The 15,669-nt window shown below is 42.3% G+C and overlaps 3 protein-coding genes across 5 annotated transcripts in view; 2 read left to right on the top strand and 1 right to left on the bottom strand.

Annotated features, from left to right (window-relative positions):
• The first annotated feature begins 91 nt into the window (after positions 1–91).
• On the top strand, positions 92–5,907 carry LOC148059243 (chemokine-like protein TAFA-2). Its single transcript, XM_087781062.1, has 5 exons — positions 92–456; positions 2,546–2,628; positions 2,979–3,128; positions 5,058–5,182; positions 5,419–5,907. Exons 2-5 carry the CDS (start codon positions 2,547–2,549, stop codon positions 5,428–5,430), a joined length of 369 nt encoding a protein of 122 aa, XP_087637188.1. The 5' UTR covers positions 92–456; position 2,546; the 3' UTR covers positions 5,431–5,907.
• Positions 5,908–7,842: 1,935 nt separating this feature from the next.
• Positions 7,843–10,414, top strand: LOC148059242 (uncharacterized). Its single transcript, XM_087782418.1, has 2 exons — positions 7,843–7,951; positions 8,286–10,414. Exon 2 carries the CDS (start codon positions 8,297–8,299, stop codon positions 8,894–8,896), a length of 600 nt encoding a protein of 199 aa, XP_087638544.1. The 5' UTR covers positions 7,843–7,951; positions 8,286–8,296; the 3' UTR covers positions 8,897–10,414.
• Positions 10,415–10,495: 81 nt separating this feature from the next.
• Positions 10,496–15,669, bottom strand: part of LOC148059241 (retinoic acid receptor gamma-A-like) — a 42,664-nt gene continuing 37,490 nt past the window's right edge. For all 3 annotated transcript variants that reach the window (XM_087782416.1, XM_087782414.1, XM_087782413.1), the window contains 5 exons: positions 15,066–15,229; positions 13,737–13,913; positions 12,951–13,155; positions 12,724–12,882; positions 10,496–11,835 (listed from right to left, as the gene is read on the bottom strand). In XM_087782416.1, the coding sequence (XP_087638542.1) occupies positions 11,411–11,835; positions 12,724–12,882; positions 12,951–13,155; positions 13,737–13,913; positions 15,066–15,229 (1,130 nt within the window). In that variant the 3' untranslated portion in view covers positions 10,496–11,410. The remainder of the gene's footprint in view (positions 11,836–12,723; positions 12,883–12,950; positions 13,156–13,736; positions 13,914–15,065; positions 15,230–15,669) is intronic.

Here is a 15,669-nt window from a genome sequence, read left to right as displayed (position 1 = left end):
GCGGGATTTTTAACCGGAACAAAACAAGTTCAAAATATTTTTCTAAGAGATTATTTACGTCATGTTAAGGCTGCAGTGCCGAGTCAGGTCGAGGGGTGGCGCTGTTACCCTGTTGACCAGAGTCATCATCTTCATCTTCATCATCAAGTCCTCAGACGAGTTCAGAACCACAGCGCAGCTCGAACTCTCCACTTCTTTGCAAAACACCGCGATCATTTCAGAAACAAAGCCAGAAGATTCGGATCAATTATTCGGGTTCGGTTCTGAAAAACTTTAACTGGATTTCGTACCGACGGATCCCGCTTGACGCCGGAACCCGGTCGACCCGCTCCAGAGGTGGATGATATCCTGGAGAACTCCTTCATTCCGCGTCAGTCGAACCGGGATCCGGGTCGGTGGTTCCGGATGGCGGCGATGAGGAGATGGACCGGGCGTCAGGTGTGCCGGTGTCAGTAGGTACGTGTCTGGAGCGCGAGAGGTTCTGCTCAAGGGTTCCGTCAGGTGCGGTTCTGAAGAAACTTTCTGTAGTGAGTTCTGAAGTTCTAAGTCCATCTCAGCCGAGCGGAACCAGGGTAGGTGGAGGACGCGCGAGAGTACAGGGAGTGTGTGTGTGTGTGTGTGTGTGTGTGTGTGTGTGTGTGTGTGTGTGTGTGTGTGTGTGTGTGTGTGTGTGTGTGTGTGTGCGAGATGCGCGTGCACGTGAGACGGTAACTCAAACTCCTCCACCTGATCACCAGCCGTCTCTTACTGATGATGTCACTCAGCAGCTCAACTCCGAGGTGCTGATCCTCATCATTCACTCCCTGATAATGGGGTAACACGGCACGTGACCCGTGGACGCGTGACAGTCGTGCGTGAGTCAGGAAGACTTGGACCTTTGTCCTCGTGCAGCTGCAGAACCAGAACACACAGAGAGACCCGCACTCTCTTCTGAAGCTGCTACACACTCTGTAGATACACACTCTCTCTGTAGATACACACACACTCTCTGTAGATACACACTCTCTCTCTGTAGATACACACACACTCTCTCTGTAGAGACACACACACACTCTCTCTGTAGAGACACTCTCTTCTGAAGCTGCTACACACTCTCTGTAGATACACACTCTCTCTGTAGACACACGTACACACTCTATCTATACACACTTTCTCATGCACGCGCACACACTTTCTCTCTATAGACACACACACACACACACTATTTATACACACTTTCTAATGCACTCACACACACTTTCTCTCTGTAGACACATATACACACTATCTCTACACAATTTCTCATGCACACACACACATTCTCTCTGTAGACAAACAAACACACTTTCTCTCTCTTACACACACAAACACACACACTCTCTCCGTCTCTAAACAATTTCTCACACAGTAGACACACAGAGACTTTATCTCTAACACACACAATTAATCTCTCCCTGACACACACACGCGCACACACACTTTCTCTCTCTGACACACACACACATATATATACACACACACACACACACTTTATCTCTCTCTTTCACACACATACACAGTTTCTCTCTCTCTTACAAACACACACACTATCCGTCTCTACACAATTTATCACACACACATACACAGTACACACACAGAGACTTCTTAATTTCTTACACACGCACGCACACACGCACACACACACACTTTCTCCATCTCTACACAATTTCTCATGCACACACACACACATACTTTCTCTCACACACACAACCACACAGTGTCCACATACAATTACACACATTGACAGACAGACCCACACTTTCTCTCTCACACACAGCTGCGTGTGAAGCCATAACAACGTATAACACACGTATAAATAAATCAGCAGAGTGACATTGAGACACCTGTGTGTGTGTGTGTGTGTGTGTGTGTGTGTGTGTGTGTGTGTGTGTGTGTGTGTGTGTGTGTGTTCAGTTCAGTGCCAGACAATTAACCGAGTGTGTAAAACGAGCTCATTAAAGAAACAAACTTTCAAGTCTGCGGATCGTTCACCTGATACAACGCTCGTGCATGAAGTCCAGTTGTGTAGTAACCTTGTACACACACACACACACACACACACACACACACACACACACACACACACACACACACACACACACACACACACACACACACACACACACACACACACACACACACACACACACACACACACACAGTGACACTTTCCTCACTGACTTGTCGAAATAATCTGCAGGATTAATCGGCTACACAATCTCGTGTGTGTGTGTGTGTGTACAAGGTTACTACACAACGTTGTATCAGGTGAACGTGTGTGTGTGTGTGATGATTATGACCAGATCAGCTCAACACACTCGTGTCAACTGAGCCATGTCAACACAACAAGTGTGCGAGTCCTGACCGGTGTTAACAGAAGTGTGTGTGAGAATTTTGTAAATCTGTAGTTTCTGTTGTGTCTTTTTTTTGTGACATAAACCTCTGACTTCACACACACACAACTGAACAACCCATAGACAACATGTGGCTGCAGGTGGTCATAATGTTTGTGCGCTCTCTGCTGCAGGATGAGGGGTGTGTGTGGCGTCGGCGTGTGGACTCTGCTGCTGTCGCTGTGCGTGGCCTCGCTCGCACACCGCACTCACACAGGTCAGTGGAGAGCAACACACTCGGATTAAAACGACGACACGTTTGACGAGCGACAAACATGTCGTCTCATGGTTTGCCTAAATGTGGATTATGGGATTTAACGACGAGTCTTTTGCTCGCCCGTTAAATTAACGAGCGAGATAATCCGCTCGACACGTCTGTGGTCGCACACACGTCAACACAACGTCAACACAACATCTCACGAGAGACCGACACGAGACGTGAAACATGACGATCAGACCTGACTAGACGATCGCGCACAGTTTGACCTGATGTGTTTGACCTGATGTGTTTGACCTTTGACCCCGCGTGCGGCGGGTCAGCCCAGATAAAACTCGTCTCCTCCTCAGTCCACGTGAAGGCGGGAACATGTGAGGTCATCGCGGCTCATCGCTGCTGCAACAAGAACCAGATCGAGGAACGATCCCAGACCGTCAAGTGCTCCTGCTTCCCGGGTCAGGTGGCCGGGACCACGAGGACGCTGCCCTCTTGTGTCGACGGTGAGAACTTCCGCCTGAGGGTTAACCCCTGAGTCGCTTCCTCTCGTGACTCTCGTGAGTCAGGAGAAGTTACTATATTCACACGAGTCAGAACTAGATTCACACGAGTCAGAACTAGATTCACAAGAGTCAGAACTAGATTCACACGAGTCAGAACTAGATTCACAAGAGTCAGAACTAGATTCACACGAGTCAGAACTAGATTCACACGAGTCAGAACTAGATTCACACGAGTCAGAACTAGATTCACACGAGTCAGAACAAGATTCACACGAGTCAGAACTAGATTCACACGAGTCAGAACTAGATTCACACGAGTCAGAACAAGATTCACACGAGTCAGAACTAGATTCACACGAGTCAGAACAAGATTCACACGAGTCAGAACTAGATTCACACGAGTCAGAACTAGATTCACACGAGTCAGAACTAGATTCACACGAGTCAGAGCAAGATTCACAAGAGTCAGAACAAGATTCACACGAGTCAGAACTAGATTCACAAGAGTCAGAACTAGATTCACACGAGTCAGAACTAGATTCACAAGAGTCAGAACTAGATTCACACGAGTCAGAACTAGATTCACAAGAGTCAGAACTAGATTCACACGAGTCAGAACAAGATTCACACGAGTCAGAACAAGATTCACACGAGTCAGAACTAGATTCACACGAGTCAGAACTAGATTCACAAGAGTCAGAACAAGATTCACACGAGTCAGAACTAGATTCACACGAGTCAGAACTAGATTCACACGAGTCAGAACAAGATTCACACGAGTCAGAACTAGATTCACACGAGTCAGAACAAGATTCACACGAGTCAGAACTAGATTCACACGAGTCAGAACTAGATTCACACGAGTCAGAGCAAGATTCACAAGAGTCAGAACAAGATTCACACGAGTCAGAACTAGATTCACAAGAGTCAGAACTAGATTCACACGAGTCAGAACTAGATTCACAAGAGTCAGAACTAGATTCACACGAGTCAGAACTAGATTCACAAGAGTCAGAACTAGATTCACACGAGTCAGAACAAGATTCACACGAGTCAGAACAAGATTCACACGAGTCAGAACTAGATTCACACGAGTCAGAACTAGATTCACAAGAGTCAGAACAAGATTCACACGAGTCAGAACTAGATTCACACGAGTCAGAACAGGATTCACACGAGTCAGTACTAGATTCACACGAGTCAGAACTAGATTCACACGAGTCAGAACAAGATTCACACGAGTCAGAACTAGATTCAAACGAGTCAGAACAAGATTCACACGAGTCAGAACTAGATTCACACGAGTCAGTACTAGATTCACACGAGTCAGAACTAGATTCACACGAGTCAGAACTAGATTCACACGAGTCAGAACTAGATTCACACGAGTCAGAACTAGATTCACACGAGTCAGAACTAGATTCACACGAGTCAGAACAAGATTCACACGAGTCAGAACTAGATTCCCACGAGTCAGAACTAGATTCACACGAGTCAGAACTAGATTCACACGAGTCAGAAATAGATTCACAAGAGTCAGAACAAGATTCACACGAGTCAGAACTAGATTCACACGAGTCAGAACTAGATTCAAACGAGTCAGAACTAGATTCAAACGAGTCAGAACAAGATTCACACGAGTCAGAACTAGATTCAAACGAGTCAGAACTAGATTCAAACGAGTCAGAACAAGATTCACATGAGTCAGAACTAGATTCACACGAGTCAGAACTAGATTCAAACGAGTCAGAACAAGATTCACACGAGTCAGAACTAGATTCACACGAGTCAGAACTAGATTCACACGAGTCAGAACTAGATTCAAACGAGTCAGAACAAGTCACAAGAGTAACATTAGTCAAAACGAGTCAAAGGAGTCTGGCGTGTCGTGGTGGGCGTGGCCAGTGACGTGTCACATGACGTCCTCAGCCTCCATCGTGGTCCAGAGGTGGTGGTGTCACATGCGGCCCTGCATGGATGGAGAAGACTGTCAAGTCCTGCCCGACCGGACCGGCTGGAGCTGCAGCACCGGCAGCAAAGTCAAGACCACCAAGGTGAGTTTGACTCGCGCCGACTCGCCGAGTCACGTGACCAAGTCTGACTCCAACATCTGGTACTGTCCTCCTGAGTGGTCCAGGTCCATTATTCATGTGGTCTGCAGACCTTCGTCCTTCACCGTGAATTATTGATGCTGAGGACGAGAGGAGAAACTTCTTCTCTGGTTTCCTCCTCAGATGTTGAGACTTTATTCCTGGTCTCCTTCTGACCTCTGACCCCGTGTGTTCCCCAGGTGACCCGATAGTTCGGCCGGTGCTGGAGGAACAACAGGAAGTGATGTCGGGAGACGATGACCGGGTTCGAGAGGGAACGAGTGGTCGACCAGAACCCGAGGTCCGGTCCAGGAGTGACTCGAAAAGGCGAGTCAGAGTCACGTGAAGAGAAAAAAGGACTCGGAGCCAAGAGAGGCGACTCACAAACAAACGACTCATTCCTGTTTCCTGTTTGTCCGTCAACTCGGACTATTTTCATTATTATTAAACCACGTTCAGGCTGCAGTACCGAGAGTCTCCACCAGGGCGAACAGGTTCATCGTGTTTTTTTTGTACGATAAGATTCTGGCGCTCAGACCCGCGGACACTCGGCCCAGATCAAGATAACACGGATGATGGGATTGGACGCGTGTCAGGAGCACAGCGCCTCCTAGTGGTCAACATAACAAGATGTCGCTCAAGATAAAATAAACACATTTTAAGTTGATTTAAAAGTATTAAATGTATCATCAAACGACAATGAAACGATAATACATATCGTCATGATCGGAAATATACATGATTTGTACGTTTACTCAGGATTTTACAGATCGATGAAATATAAAATAAAAATATTCAAGAATCTGTTTGTGTGTGAACTATTGTTTTAATAAGAATACATATTTTCTCACTTAATTAACGATATATTTTATTTAAAAAAAAAAAAAGTCCTTTTTTGTCAACATTAAATCCATTTTTAATGAATATTTGTACACATAGAGTTTGATATTTTAATTCCAAGTATAACATTTATTCTCTATTCAATATAGAAAATATTCGATATTCTTTTTCCATTATTTCAAAACAAAATAAAACCTTTCAATATAAAAACAGTTCAAAACAATAAGGAAATATATTCCATAAATATTCAAATAACTAAAAAAATATATATATATAAATAATAATAATTTAAAAAACGTAAAGGCCACCCATAAAAATATAGAATTTAGAGATTTTATTAAAACTTTGTGAAAAAGGAAATTATTTTTGCAATTTAAAAAACTTTTTTTTTTTAATTATAAATTAAAAAAAAAACTAATTTCAAAAACAAAGTTCAAAGTTTTAAATATTAAATGTAACCATGTAATATTCTGATGTCATCAATATACTTCATGAATTTATGAATAATTCACTATAAATTACATAATTATAATTAAATAAATGTATAAATAAATAACTATATTTATTTACTTTTCTTTATTTAGGTCACGCATTTGCAGTATTTGTGTATTACTATTATTGGTAAACTAACACAAAACACACGTGGGGTCAGCGACGACGGTGATTGGTCAAAAAGCACTTTCTGGGAACAAAACGGCGATGGTTCGTGTTACAAATAGCTTTGTCGCCACCTGCTGTCCACAGATGGAACTGCTAGACAAAAAATAGTTTTGGGCTACTTTTATGAACCGTTTATTTCTGTGGAAACGCTAACTTAGCTGTCACGTGATCACAGGGTCGTGCGCGGAGGTCATCGGTTAGTCCTGCAGACATCCGGGGTCTTTCTTCGTGCTCGCTCACACCTGTCGGAGCTCACACCTGCTGAGAAAAATGTGTGTTAATGTTCACGTCACTTCCGGTTTTAGGGACCAATACATCGAAGGAAAATGTTCCGTATGATGATAATGTTTAATTCACAAGAATAGATAATTATAATCAAACATTTATTATTATGTATTAATAAAGTATTTTATTTTAAGGAGTTTTACTACTTTTCATCTTTAAATTGTATGGAGAAAAAACTTTATTATTTAATAGAATAACTGAACCTCAACTCAAGGGAAAATAAATGTAGCTCTGAACGATGAAATGCCAAGAGTGGCACAATTGTGTTATAAAAAGTTGTAAAAACATCGAAATAAAAGGATATACAGTAGATACACTCAATTATATGGCTATAGGGAAAATACGGTTAATAGGGTTAATACGCACATAAACGTATACATGAATACGGAAATACGAATATATTTTATTACAGAGTTATGTTCATTTCAATCTATTGGATTCTTAAGTTGTATTATATTTTTTATTTAGATTTGAGTATGTGTGTCTTTGGTGTGTACATAAGACTTTATAAAATAAATTTAGCGTTTATATTATTTTCCATATTTAAATTACACGTCAAATATAACGTGACATGATGATTTATACACTTGTGAGAAGTAGAATAAACAAAGCTTGATGGTGTCATGTTTCTCCACTAGAGAGCGCCATTACCCCGTTTATGAATCGGTGTAAATTCATCCGATTGACAAAGATCGTCATTTTTAATTGTAATCATATTATAACTGTTGAAGGCTAAATATTGCCCTATAATCGTTCATTTGAAGTTTTTTCCACTCTTAAATAATAATAAAAAAAAGGTTTTAAAAAGTCGTTTGCAGCGTGTGACGTCATCGCGGATCAGGAAGTGCCCGGACCGAGATGGAAAGGCGGGTCGAGTTTTTCTTTCTTCGATTGTTCACGTTTGAATGAAGAGAAAGTTTAGGAACACGCGTGAAAACGCGTGAGCGGGTGAGTCTAACTTTATTCACCAGTCTTCTTATGTTTTTAAAATGTTTTGCCGTGTTTGACAAGAAGAACCAGAACCAGAATCCGAAATCTTTTTACTGCCATTTTCAATGCATAGGCTTTTATTTTGGTATCGATGTGCAACTTTGAACGTGAAGTAAAATAAAATAAACATTAATAAAACATTCAAACTATGTTTAAGTTTGTGTTCATGTTTAATGTTGCACGGTACCGAAACAAAATGGGCGGAACCTCGCTCTGAAAATGTCAATGAAGAATGTATTAACAAAACAAACCGGAAGTTCTAGTCGAGAGACTGATGTTCAAACTTCCGTAGGTCCCCAAGTCATGGCCGGGGGTCTGGCGAAAGATCGGCTGCTCAGCTCCAAGGCCGAGCTGATCGACATCCTGAGCGCGGATCCGGACTTCCTGTTGCAGCACGCACACTCCCGCGCTCTCCTTTCCCCCTCCGCCTACAAGAGGATAAAGGCTGTGAGCGACCCCTCTGGTCAGGTGAGGGACGTGCTGGACCACGTCCTGGAGGGAGGAGGACCCGAAGAAGACCAGGTTCTACTGGACCTGCTGGAGAGCCTGGCGTTCGGCGAGACCTTCCCGCGGCTCAAAGACCTGAGAATGGAAGCCAGGTCCAAGAGGAAGTCGGAGGATCTACGGCGTCCCGTCGTGACGGAGCTGCAGCTGATGAAGGTGGCGCGTCAGGTCGGACACTCCTGGAAGTCCATCGGGAGAGAAGCTCTGGAGATTCCGAACGTGAGGCTGGAGCAGCTGGAGGCGGACCACAGGCTCCTCGTGGATCAGGTCTTCTACATGCTGCATCTCTGGCAGTGCCGCGAGGGGGCCAAGGCCACAGCCGCGACCCTGCACCGGCTGCTGACGCGGGGCGACTCGGCGCTGCCGGTGAATGCTGTCGACTTCCTGTTGGACTCCTGATTGGGTCACTTAGGAAAATGTTGTCATGATCTGGAGCTTGTAATCCATGCGTTTGTGTCTTCTCGTCTGGACTGTTGTAACCTTTTGTTTTCATGTCTTAACAAGAAGGAGCTGTCTCGCCTGCAGTTCATACAGAACCCGCTCTAGTAGAAGAACTCACATTTCTCCGATCCTTAAAACTCTTCACTGGCTTCCGGTGTCTTTCAGGATCAAATTTAAAATTCTGGTTCTTACTTTCAGATCTATTCATGATCAGACCTTTCATCAGTGATCTGATCCAGCCTTACACCCCAGCTCGGGCTCTGAGGTCTGTGGATCAGAATCTACTGGTGGTTCCTGAACACGGTTCAGGACCAGAGGAGAGAAATCCTTCCAGACTGTTGCTCCTAAGCTTTGGAACGATCTCTGTGTTTGAAGAAACATCTTAAGACATTTTTATTCTTGCAGGCTTTTCCTTGATTTTCTAAGACTCCTGTGTTTGTCTTATGCATTGTTTAAGCGCCTTGTGACCCTGGTCTAGAAAAGCGATCCACAAATATTCCTTGCGTGACGACAAAGCTTTTGACAAAAACAAACTTTATTGTGCCTCCTGTTGTATATGGCTTCTCTTTGTTTACAAATAAACGGTAACAAAAAAAACATAATCTCAATGATCACCTGCAGACGTCACCACGAGTGACAGCACCTTGACGAGGACATTCTTTCTAGATACACACATGTACACACAGACTCACACGCTCCTCGCTGACGCACACACGTACACACTCTATTGCTTGTACACGTTTTCATTCCAGCTCTTATTCCAGAAACATTTTGGCAACATTGACAGAAAATCTCAAATAAGAAGAAGATGATGATGATGACGACGAAGACTCGGGCTCTGACTCTATGGAAGTGTCGGTTACATCAGAACATTTATCGTTTCAAATCTTTCTGTCAGTATTTAAAGGTTTTTGTAATTAAATTAAGAAAGATATACATTGAAAGGTCGAGTTGGTTCTGTTTTTTTAATCATTTATTTTTTTTAAATATGATTTTTTCTTTACTGAAAACAGTTAAAAATAAGAAATTGTAAATTACATTAATTGCAGGTTAAACAATATTTAATTCAGAACATTTATTTTTGAATTATTGTTCTTAGAATATCGATTGGATAATTTAATTAAATTGTTTCTTTTTGTTGTGAAAATGTTGAATCAAATTATATCAAAGAGATAAAAACAAATTCCGAAATATTCAGCAAATAACTGAATATATATTTCTTACTTGCATTTATATAAATAGTATTTTTATTTAAATTGATTTGATGATGGATTTGATAAACTAATTCCAATTATACGAAAATACATTTTCTATATTATATACAATTTAATAGGCTACAAATGTAATACTATTGAATATAGAAACAGTATTTTTGGAATTAGAATAACAAATATGTCAATAAATGGATAATTTATTAGTTAATTTGATTATTAAGTAAATAAAAAAATCGAATTCAACCTTTCAATATATAAACAATTTAATTCAATTATTTTTTTAAAAAAAGCTTAAAAACAATTAAAACAAACAAATATATTTATTGACTTTGATCCATGTTATTAATATATTTTATATTAATTTACTCTGATATTTCTCAACATTAAACCTTTATCTTTTTTTTAATCATTGCATTTATTAAATTATCTATTTTAACAGTTTTATATTCTATGACCAAATGTGAATTTAAAAATAAAAATGTTGGTACAATTTATTGTTGTAAATTAAAAAAAAAAATAAGTTGAACTATTCAGAAAACAAATGATTGAATTAAATATATATTTTTTAATAATTCAAATTTTCAACATTTCTAGTGTTAAATTCAACATGTTAAATATTCTGATGACACCGACAAACTCCCATAAGACTCGTTCTCTGCTGCGGTTTTCGTTTCCACGCGTTCGTCTCTGATTGAAGTGAAACATCGTCCAGCGAGCAGCTCCGGTTTGGTCCCCATGACTGGAAAATAAAGCCCTGAGTCTGAAGTCGTCTCTCAGGTGGACTGACTCCTGATTGGTCGCCACGCTGGCTCCAGCGGTGACGGGAAGTGAGGAGCTCCTGGTCTGATATGTTAAAGTCCTCGTGGATCCACAGACGGAGAGAAAAAACCCTGAAAAGTGCTACATTTGTGGTCCAAGTCTGCACGAGCACAGGTTGAACTTTGGCACGCTGGCGCCCTCTGCTGGCCACACTAGAATACAAAGATTCCCTGACGAGATGCTGCGAGACTGATTATCAACACCAAGGCCCGGTTCTGTCCGGAAGACGCTCAAATAACAAGTCGCTGGAGTCGGAGAGATGATGTCGAGGGTGTATCTGATGGTGCGTTCAAGTGTTAAGACCATCACTGCGCACCTGAACGCACCGTCAGCAGGAAGTCGTCCGTGTGCTTCTCTTGCTAACTCCTCAGCGCCCCCTGCTGGATCCTGGACCAGGAGTGGAAGTCTGTAAGACGAGAGGTTTTCGTGGTGGTCCCCTTCACTGGGCCCTCTCTTGTCTCCTCGGACCCTCCAGGGGCCCCCCCCAGGACTCGCCTTCGCTGTCTGAGCCGCGCTCCTCCTCGCCACGTTCCTCCTCGCCACGCTCCTCCTCGACGCGCTCCTCCTCGCCACGCTCCTCCTCGCCACGCTCCTCGTCACCGCCGCCATCTTCCTCGTCATCGTCCTCGTCTTCTTCCTCGTCCTCCGGCGAAGGCTCGGCGCCGTTCTCGGCGACCCAGCTCTCCTCCGGGTCCTCGACCTCCTGCTTGACGGGCCGGGGGCTCGGCGCCGGGCGGGGGGGCGGCGGACTGTCGCTGCGCTCCGTCTGGTCCTCGAAGGCCTCCGGGTTCTCCAGCATCTCTCGGATGAGCGGCGGCATCGGACCCGGGATCTCCAACTTCAGGGTGATGGCTCGCTCCGCGCCTGCACAGATGCATGATGGGACATGTGAGCCTTAACATTATGACCCTACACTATTATACCAACATTTTTACATTGAATTTAAAAATATTTAATTTAGAAAAACAATTTCAACTCTATGATTAAAAGAAAAAAGTTTAGTTTTAAAACGTTTATCATACAATTTTGTAGATATAAAAAATAAACACTTCAACTTTTCAACATGTAAATTATTTAATTTTTACAAATAATTTGATTCTTAAAAGGGAATATTTATGTTCCCATCATTAAATTTCATTTTTTTATTTAATATATAATATTGGTTTTATAGTGCCGTCCCATTTATATTGTATTTAAAAGGATTTAAATATATATATGTTAATTATTGGAATAACAATATAAAACTCTATAAAATATATTTTTGAATTAATACTTCAATCTAAGAAAAATGTAACCTTTCAATTATTTATTATTAATCTTAAGCATTTAATTATTAAAAACACGTTCTTAAAATATGATATTCTAACTAAAATAATTAAAAAAATATATAGTTTTTTAATTTGTAAATTTGTAGCCTTTTAAATTCACAACAAAACTGTTGGTGCAATACTTCTAACATGAAAATAAAAACATTATAAATGAAAAATAAAAAATAATTTCTAAATATATATATATATTTAATTCATAGCCTTTTAATTCAATATAAATCTGTAGCAACTGTAATAGTTTTTGATATTGAATTTAAAAGGATACAAAAAAGAGTAAGAATATGAAAACTATGTTTCAAAAAATACTTTAAAATCAAATTATTCAATAAAAACAAATAGAATTCAATTACTCAAACAAATAATTATATTCTTAAAAAAAAACAAATTGAATTTTTAAAAAGTTTCAACATCTCGTCGTCCTCACCTTTGGTGCTGATGCCTCTCAGGTCCGTGATCTTCATCAACATCCGCGGGAACATGTGCGGTTTGTTGGGGCGGCGCCGGCGAGCGTAGATCTTCAGAGCCTCCAGCAGAGGCTCCTGCAGCTTGTCCACCTTCTGAGGCTCCTCCAGGTCCATGCGGTCTGAGGAACAGAACAGCAGTCAGACGTCGTGACCTCTGACCTCCTCCCTCCCTCCTGTGTCGCAGTACCTCCACAGATGAGACAGATGGCGCTGAGCAGGCCCGTCTCGGTGTCGTCCATCTCCAGAGGGAGCAGCTGGCCGGCGAAGGAGAACACCAGGTCCGTGAGCGGCCCGAAGCCGGCGTTGTGCATCTGAGTGCGGTTCAAGGTCAGACCGTCGGAGAAGGTCATGGTGTCCTGCTCCGGAGTGTAGCGTGTGCAGATCCTCAGCATCTGGGAACAAATCAGAGTTTTCAGCTTGTTTTACATGAACATCAGTGTCTTCAGAATATTGGATTCATTTTACATTTACAATCTTTTTATTGAAGTAAACAATTTCGATATTTTGCATATTAAAAAATAATATTTAGAAAATAAAAGCTTTTTTTTACTTGCCTAGATATTCTAATTATAATAATAAAATTAAATAAATAAAGACAAGTATTAGCCTTTTAAATTAAACATACAATTGTTATAATCATAGTGTATAATAACACGGTTGTATTGAATTTAAAGAACATTCATTAATTAATTAAATATTGGTATTAAAATGTCACACACTGTTAAATTAAAATGTTATATATAAATTAGCGATTTTAATTATTGAAAACAAATTCAATCCTTCAATACAAACGATTAAATTCAAGTATTTTAAAGAACATTCAAAGCTCAAAAATAAAAGTTTCAAACGTTAATTCATCCATTAATATTCTGACGACACTGATTTACTTCGTGTGACATCATCAGTCAAGGACGGAGAAGTAGGTCAGACTGCGCGTCCACCTGCGACCACCAGGGGTCGGTGTTTCCCTCACCAGGATGTCCAGGCAGGCGGACTTGAGCAGAGTGATCTGGTCAGCGATGGTCAACGTGGTGAAGCCCGGCAGGCGTTTGGCGAACTCCACGATCTTGATGATGCACTTGGTGGAGAGTTCACTGAACTTGTCCCACAGACCCAGATCCAGCTGGACCCGAGTGTCGGAGCTGGAGTTCTGGACACAGCAGAGGAACGTCTGAGTGCTTGATGTTGTGTGTGTGTGTGTGATTACGAGTCTGTGTGTGTGTGTGTGTATGTTAGTCTGTGTGTGAGAGAGAGAGAAAGTGTGTGAGTCTGTCGGTCTGTGTGTGTCTTTGTGTGCGTATGTGTTTGTAATTAACTGTGTATGTCTGTGCGTTTCTGTGTGCGTATGTGTTTTTGATCATGACTGTATGTGTGAGTCTGTGTGTAGGAGTCTGTGTTAATGTATGTGTTTGTGCGAGTGTGTTTCTCTGAATCTGTAGGTCTGTCTTTGTTCGTGTGTCTGTGCCTGTGTGTGAGTCCGTCTTTGTTTGTGTGTCTGTCTTCGTGTGTCTGTGCCTGTGTGAGTCTGTCTTTGTTTGTGTGCCTGTCTTCGTGTGTCTGTGAATGTGTGTGAGTCTGTCTCTGTGTGTGTGTCTGTGCGCGTGTGAGTCTGTCTTTGTTTGTGTGCCTGTCTTCGTGTGTCTGTGAATGTGTGTGAGTCTGTCTCTGTGTGTGTGTCTGTGCATGTGTGAGTCTGTCTTCTTTTGTAAGTCTGTGCTTATGCATGTGTGCGAGTCAGTCTTTGTGTGCACATGTGTGAGTCTGTCTGTGTGTTTGTGTGCGAGTCAGTCTTTGTGTGCACATGTGTGAGTCTGTCTTTGTGCATGTTTGCTAGTCTGTCTTTGTGTGTGTGCATGTGTGCGAGTCCGTCTTTGTGTGTTTGCGCACATGTGCGAGTCTGTCTTTGTGTGCGTGTTGGTGCATGTGTGCGAGTCTGTCTGTCTGTTTGTGTGTGTTTGTGTGCGAGTCAGTCTTTGTGTGTGTGTTTGTCCATGTGTGTGAGTTCGTCTGTGTGTGTGTTTGTGTGCGAGTCTGTCTTTGTGTGCTTGCTTGTGCACATGTGTGAGTCTGTCTCTGTGTGGGTATTTATGCACGTGTGCGAGTCTGTCTGTCTGTTTGTGTGTGTTTGTGTGCGAGTCAGTCTTTGTGTGTGTGTTTGTCCATGTGTGTGAGTTCGTCTGTGTGTGTGTTTGTGTGCGAGTCTGTCTTTGTGTGCTTGCTTGTGCACATGTGTGAGTCTGTCTCTGTGTGGGTGTTTATGCACGTGTGCGAGTCAGTCTGTCTGTGTGAGTGTGAGACTTACGGTTGTGTACTTGCCCAGCTGGCACAGGGAGGGGAAGGTCTCCTGGTGGGCTCGGCTGACTTTGCTGACCAGCTCCTCCAGTTCTCCGCTCAGCTCGTAGCTCTCGGGCAGAACCAGCTCCTCCTTCACGTCTTTCTTCTTCTTGTTGCGATCGTTCCTCACAGCTACACAACAACACAATCAACACACAGCTTCAAACACACTGATCGTTACATACACATGCACCTACAGTCAGAGTGTGTGCGTGTGCGTGCGTGTGCGTGTGTGTGCGCGATGAAACACGAGAGATAATAAACAACTGGTGAAATTATTACATTTGTTTCTTCATCCCTCGTTCCCCCCCTTCCTTCCTCTCAGGATGTCCACGAATAGCAGACGCACAATGTGATCCCACATTTTACACACTCCCTCTGTGTGTGTGTGTGTGTGTGTGTGTGAGAGAGAGAGTCTATGTGTGTTTGTGTTCTTGTTTGTGCGTGTGTCCGGGTCTGTAAGTTTGTATGTGTGCCCATGTGTTTGTGTGAGTCTTTGTGTGTATGAGTGTTTTAGTGTGTGTTTGTCTGTGTTTGTTTTTGTATGTTTGCCTCCAGGTTTATGTGTGAGT

Source organism: Callionymus lyra, chromosome 19 (assembly GCF_982586985.1).
Source record: "Callionymus lyra chromosome 19, fCalLyr1.hap1.1, whole genome shotgun sequence".
In the NCBI taxonomy this organism is placed as follows: Eukaryota; Metazoa; Chordata; class Actinopteri; order Syngnathiformes; family Callionymidae; genus Callionymus; species Callionymus lyra.
This window is presented reverse-complemented; position numbering and strand designations above follow the sequence as displayed.